At 44.1% G+C, this 7,216-nt stretch overlaps 1 protein-coding gene across 2 annotated transcripts in view; it reads right to left on the bottom strand.

Moving 5' to 3' along the window:
* Positions 1–737: 737 nt before the first annotated feature.
* The window catches only part of AP3S2 (adaptor related protein complex 3 subunit sigma 2), a 123,096-nt gene continuing 116,617 nt past the window's right edge, over positions 738–7,216 (bottom strand). For both annotated transcript variants that reach the window (XM_069766187.1, XM_069766188.1), the window contains one exon: positions 738–2,331. In XM_069766187.1, coding sequence (XP_069622288.1) covers positions 2,203–2,331 — 129 coding nt within the window. In that variant the 3' untranslated portion in view covers positions 738–2,202. The remainder of the gene's footprint in view (positions 2,332–7,216) is intronic.

Genomic DNA, 7,216 nt, shown 5'->3' with positions numbered 1-7,216 from the left:
TCCCTATGGGATCTGGTTCTGGATTGGTTTAATTTGTTTTTGTTTACAAATATATTGGAGGAGGGATCTACAGGACCTGATCGGGTCCGTTGACATTGAGCAGAAGCGCAACTGGCACTCATCAATAGGGTGACAACCTCCAATGCCACAATATATATCCAACTGTGTCATTGGTTTGTGGTTTCTATTGTCAACTTTTTTTTGTGGATAATTAACCACCTCTGAATTGAGGCTATTTTGCCTTTTAAATATACATATTTTTAAAGTAATTATTAAAAGTTTATTTTTAATGGGTATTCTTTCTTGTTAAACTATGAATAAGCAGTGTACCAGAGAGTTAAAATGAAGCTAAATCATCAAAGTGATAGGCCGGATTCACACACATTACGAGATCCCAGTACGGATCATTGTACATGGACGCGTAGTTGGTCCGTGCATCACTGTTCAAGTATGGACTGCAAGAAACAGATGTGCAAATCTGGCCGTAAACTATGTGCCCAGGCTGAAATGAAATCACAAAAGAGGAAACAATGCAACACATAGGCTGTACACCAAGAGTCAGATTGCCTACCAAACTGATACTGATGGCCAATTATAACAAAAGGCGATCAAAGACTCGGAAAACATCTTTGACTCATAACTTTTAAAAAGTGGTGGAACCCAAAGAGTAGGAGAAGCCCAGATAAAGTTACTGAACTCACACCTAAAAAAAAATGTTGAAATAATTAAAAATCCAATTTCACTTATATAAAAGTAGGTTTAATTTCCAAGGCAAAGGAACTTAATGGAATCAACTCAAGGCACACTTAATATATTACCGAACTTGCTTTTCACGCTACGGAGACAATTTATCGAGAAACAGAAAACAACAAGCGAACATCCACAGGATGGAAAATGGAAAACAAAAATATTTCACATCATCATCAAGAATATTTTCTCCCCTAACAAATATTCAGCGTTTATAGGTCAGTATTATAGTGAACAAACATTTCATATTATATTGATAATAAATACATAAAATGATACATTCCCTTTTTTGACTTACTTCCTATGAAGAGCAGTGTGGCACCAAAAGATGTATATATATATATATATATACATATATATATATATATATCTCATTAACCATTTGCCTTGGGCTCTGTTCACATGGGTGTTGTGGCTTCTCCACTAACATATAATGGGGTCTGTCGGGCTCCACTGAGATGTCCAACACATTAAAGGGAATCGGTCATCAGGTTTTTACTCCCCCATGTGAGTTAAGCATAATCCAGGGGTGGAGACCCAGATGCCAGCAATGTGTAACTTACTTTACTGGTTTGTGCAGTTTCGATCCTATCCTTGTTTTCTCTGCTGCAGATCTATCAGTTCCCTGAATGCTGAGCTCTGTATAACCCCACCAACACCAATGATTGACACTGTGTACACTGTGCATAGGCACAACGCTGCCAATCAGTGGTGGGAACTCATGATTATGGAGGATTACATGGCAGCAGGTTTACTAGTCCTCTAGTGATAAAATCACGGTTTTATAAGCAGGAGATCATCAAATCTACGGCAAGCAGCCCATTAAATGACACATTGCTGGGAGCAGGGTCTGTCTCAACATTATGCTGATCTTAGATTAGGTAGCAAAAACCTGGTGAAAATTTCCCTGATTCCCTTTAAATGGAAAATATAATGCTGCATGCAGGTTTTTGTTTTTCCTATTACAAAAAATAGAACAAAAGGAATCCTTGAGCCTCCAGAGCAGAGGTGAACAAAGTCTTATACTGAAGAAAGGCCGATGAGTATATACCTATGCCTTTGGTTTTATAGCCAAAGAGATTGCTCCCTAAATATGGTTGCAGTCTCTCCATAATGTAGTGGAATCCCTTTTCTCACCTGTGCACACTGACCCAGGACGTGTGAGACAGATTGTGTGCAGTTTCTGCGGTAAGCTGCCAGTAACATTTATTCTGCATTCATTATCAATTGGTGTGCAGCCCGCTGAATTGATAGATTAAGCACACACTCTGTCTACCTACCACCATTATATATGAGAAGACTGGCTTCCATTACATGTCACAATAACATACAGTAGTAGGTCTACAACATCCTATTCTCTGAATACAGATAAAATGAGAATAAAAACAGTCCAGAGTATAAGTGTGAGATGAGCGGCTGCGCCAGAACAGTTACACCCGCAGGTCTTGGCCTCTTTTATACCAGGTGAGAGAGATTGGGAACCTTGATGTTGATGTCACCAATATTGATATTTCGTGGCAGCTCCGGTAAATTCATACTCTTCACTGCGGAAACCGCTCTGGCTGGAGCGGCAGAAAATCCAGTCTGTCAGAAATAAAGTTCACGTAGAAAAGAAGACAAAAAATAAATGGTAAGACCTCAAGATAAGTTACAATAGAAAAATACACTTAGGCATGTCAACTAATGATCTCTTAAAAGTACCAATCTGGCATTTCTTTACATCACCCCCTGAAGTATTACAGTATCGTCCATTACACGCATCTAGTAAAGTACTTACCAGCTGCCATCTTCTGCTGCTCTCGGCGCCGCTCCGGTCATGATCTGCTACTTGTGACCTGCCGGATCGCTTAAGTCACTTCTCAATGTAAGTCTGTGGGAACCAGAACAAGGCTCACATAGACTTACACTGAGAGATGTGGCGCTGTGGTCACACGATGGTGGCATGGAACAGGAGTGGCCCCAGGAAGAGCAGAAGACGGCAGCTGGTAAGTATCTTACTACACACAGGCAATAGACATTAGTGATACCACTCAGGTGGTGAAATGGGAAAGAAAAGATACTGGGGTGGTGGTCTAGGCTTGTACTACACAAAGTATGCTGTTAGATACAATGCACGCTCAGCTAAGCATGTATGTATGTGTAATAAATGGGGAGAGGGGGATTAGATGCCGCCACACACCTCTAGTGTCTGCAAAATGTAATAACTGTAGACTGATGGATCACACATTCTTCTGTCTAAAATAACGTAGAGCTGCTGCGCTGCTTAAAAAAGAACACCACAATAAACCTTTAACAATACCTACTACATATTGACTCAGGATCAGAAAAGCCACCTGAAATACGGTGGCAGCATGGGTGATCCTCTATCCAGCTAGCATACTGGGAAGAAATGCATGGCTATAATCCCGATAAAGGATTCTCTGGTCTTCTCTGCAGAGTTCTGCAATTGGCAGAATGGTAAGGCCAGGAAAGCAAAAAGAAACATAAAACAATTGGCAACAGTCTGATTGTTACTGGAACAGAAACTCCCAGCTCTTTATAACTTAATCCAGGTTACAGATTACAGAATACAGAAAGTCTATTGTGCAGAGCCCCGAGCAATGCAAGTATAGCGTCCAGTATCAGCCCGCCCCCAGATTTTCAGAATGAGTGCACTGAGTCACCAGTTAACTATCATAAAATGCACGCTAAAGTATAATATTTGTAACATAAGCCCCAAAATGTATACTGGCCAAAACCTCCCCACAAATACTCGAGCGAGAAATACTGGGCAAAGTACCAGGCCCTTGCAGCCATTACTGGAAAACAATCTTGTACAGCTGTTTTTCACAATGCAATACGCACCCCAGACCTGAAGGTCAAGTCATGATGCGATGCTGAGGGCCCGACAGAGCAGAGTGCATTGCTTTCCCAGCAGCCATTTTTCTGAAGCCATGGGCCGCCAGAGGCGGCGCATGCACAGACTGAGATCTCAGACCGGCTGAAATGTCTATCTGTACAAGCCGTGGGCTTAAGGGAAATGGCCTCTGGAGGCGGCGCTTGCGAAGATTGAGATCTCGGAACGGTTTCAGAAAAATGGCTGCCGGGAAAGCAATTCACTCCACTCTGCCTCACCGCCCACACCGGGCCTGCAGCATCACACCGCTTGTGCCGCTGACAGTTTCCTGCCTCCTGTGACCCTGCTCAACCACCGCAACCCTCCGGTAAACTACATTCGTAATATAAGACAGACCACATTTTCCCAAAAATTTTTAGGGGGAAAAGAAGTGTGTCTTATAGTCCAAAAAATATGGTAAATACCTTTATTTTGAAAACGTGGACGAGGGACCGCCACAGGACAAGGGGTACAGCAACACTCAGCAGACACGCACAAATATTAGTAAATATTACCGTATTTTTCACTTTGTAAGATGCACTTTTTTCCCCCAAATTTGGGGGGGGGGGAGGGAAATAGGGGTGCATCTTACAATGCAGATATACCACTTACCGGTACCGTTACAGGCTGGGATGAGGGGGTGTCCGCCGCCGCTGCCCAGGGTGATGCTGGTGTCTCGGCGCTGCAGGGGGGCTCTGCTGACATTTTGTGAAAGGCCAGAGCCCCCCCGGCAGTTTGTCCATGCTTTTCTGTACTGTTGATCTTGGGAAAATAGAGATCTCAGGACCAAGATCTTGGGAGATGAGATTTCAGCACTGAGATCTCATCTCTCGAGATCTTGGTCCCGAAAACTCCATCTGCGCATGCGCCGCCTCCCTGAGGCCATTTTCCCGAAGTCCACCGTACAGAAAACCATGGACGAACTGCCGGGGGGGCTCAGACCTTTCACAAAATGTTGGCAGAGCCCCACCCCGCAGCACCGGAGACGCCAGTATCACCGGAGACACCCCCGCAGCACAGGGCCCCCCCGCAGCACAGGAGCCCCCCACAGCACAGGACACCTGCATACCCCCTCATCCCAGCCTGCAGCAACGCTCCACACCTGCCTCCTCCAGCAGTGACCCTGGGACCCTGCTTCTCCGCAGCCACCACCCCCGGTAAGCAATAAGATGCATGGATTATAAGAAGCACCACCATTTTATTAAAAAGTTTTTTTTCCTATATTTATCCTAAAAAATTGGGGTGTGCCTTATAATCCGGAGCATCTTACAAAGCGAAAAATACGGTATATTATCTTACCAGTTTATTTAAAAAAAGGAAAAAGGAAAGGATGGTCGTTATCCAGTGTATTAGTAACAAATACAATGACAGCTGTTCCTCTCAACAACACCGATAAAGAGTATACGCAGGTACACTTAAAACACAATTAGCAGTTATAAGAGAGCAAAACACAACATGATTAACCCTTTCTATGCATAAATCAATAAAACTTCACTATTGTGTCAGTACTTTAGTAATCACCTACTCGTAGCAGTTTTCAAAGCGTCTCTTACAGAAGAGGCCTTTTCTCCTAACTGGACCTCTATATGGTTATTTATATATGCACATATATTCATGTATATGAGGATATATATTCAGATGTAAGATGGTACCGGTATGTTCTGAAACTGAAGTAGAAGGGTCATTGCTGGGCTGAGTCCCGAATAATCAGAAACGCCGTCTTGAAACTCTTAGGGAATGCCCATCTCTCCAACACAGGGCTTCCCCAAGTCCTTAGACATAAGGCCCCATGTTGCCTAGCCCAAGATGCTGTGTACTTGGTTGTCCTCAAAGACTCGGCTAATGTGAAACCGAACAACGCGTCCTAGAGTCACCAACAGATGCAGACTTTCACCACCCTATCCAGACTTTTTCCAAGGATCAGCAGCTTCACTTCCACTCGTACTTTACTTCAATTCCTCCCAACCGCCCACCAACCACCAAAAACCCCCACGCTCCAACTATGGCCTCTCGCTGCTGCCCTCTACTGGGCAGATTATATATTAAATCAGAAATCTCCGACAATACAGTAAACTGTGATTAACCCTTACAATTTCTCAAATCTTTCTGTAACCTGAGCTGCTCTCCTAGTCTCCACATGATCTTTGGCAGAGAATCCCCTAACTTCCTGTGATATCAAGTCAAATTCTCCCCGAGTTCCAGAGCTCTGAAAATTGATGGGCGGGTGTGGCTTGCTGTGTAGGCTGGGCTACATTCTGCAGAGCTCCCCCTGCTCCTGCTGTTACACACAGCTTCTGCCCCCTTCCCGCAAACACCAATACTCCTGCATGTACAGCCCTCCGCCCCTCCTGGCACAGCTCTCTGCAGACAGACTAAAAATATAGGTATTGGCTTATTTTAAGTTTTGTTGCAAAAACTGCTACAAAAAGGAAGACAGAAAATATTCTTTTTAGCTTTTTGTGAACTGTATTTTCTTTTTTTCTGCTACAAACCATTTTCAACTCTATACAGTCACCTGTATACTGAGAGGGATCCACAGTAACCAGACGAAACCCACACAAACAATGGAATAACATACAAGTTCAAAGCAGGTGTTGTGCCATGTCTGATTTGTACCTTGACTGCAGGACAATAATACTATCCACACTGACACCCTGCTGCAACGGGACTATAAATGTATATAGCAAGTATTTGAAATATTAACAAATCTTAAAACAGTCAAATGTGTCCAATCAAATCATAACTAAAGAGTTCTACAATATGCACCACTCGTATATGCATGCCCTCTTAGGGCAAAAAAAACACAGTGAGTGTCCTGCTGGAAACCAGCCTGTACTAGCTAAAATTAGATACATGCACATGCTGAAAGACTGGTGGTTGTGGACCCTGGGTCACTGGCTGGACTTTCCCTGGAGGAGCATGACTATGTGGCTACATGGTCTTCACTAGCACCTCTAATGGCGAGGAATAGCTTTGGCCATGGGATAGCCACAAGGTGCCACTCCAGGGCAGTCTCTATGCCTGCAGCATTTGACCCACAGATCAGAGCATGTATGCAAGGTACAGAAGGAACCATAGTTAGACGGTCCGGGGTTGGGGCAGACAATATAAGTTCAGGATACAAAGCCAAGGTCAGGAGCGGAGAGAACAGACAGGAGAAGAACACAAGCTTGGTCAGTAACAGAAGGTATAAACAACAGAACACCTTGACGGGGCATAGAGGTAAACTGGAACCCAAGCTCAGGTACAGGTGTGGAGGAGAGAGCTGCCTAATATAGCACCTGCTCTATGGCGATTGGCTGGGGAGTCCAGACCCTGGAGGACACAGCAGGGTTAAATTCCAGCAGGATCTGGCCTTGCCTCCAATAGCCATGTGGATAAATCAGGGATAAGTAGTAGAGTTGGTAGTGCTGCTTGGACTCAAGAGTGGCGGCCATGCAGAGCAGCAAACGCAGTAACACGGTGCCGGGAACACAAGCTAATTACCGCCATGACATATGCACTATATGATTGATCTCAATGGACACTGTATAGAGAGGGCCTATAATCTGTAAACATTTAAGGCTAATAGGTAACATGGGTATAGAAGCACCA

This window comes from Ranitomeya imitator, chromosome 4 (genome assembly GCF_032444005.1).
Source record: "Ranitomeya imitator isolate aRanImi1 chromosome 4, aRanImi1.pri, whole genome shotgun sequence".
Classification (NCBI taxonomy): Eukaryota; Metazoa; Chordata; class Amphibia; order Anura; family Dendrobatidae; genus Ranitomeya; species Ranitomeya imitator.
This window is presented reverse-complemented; position numbering and strand designations above follow the sequence as displayed.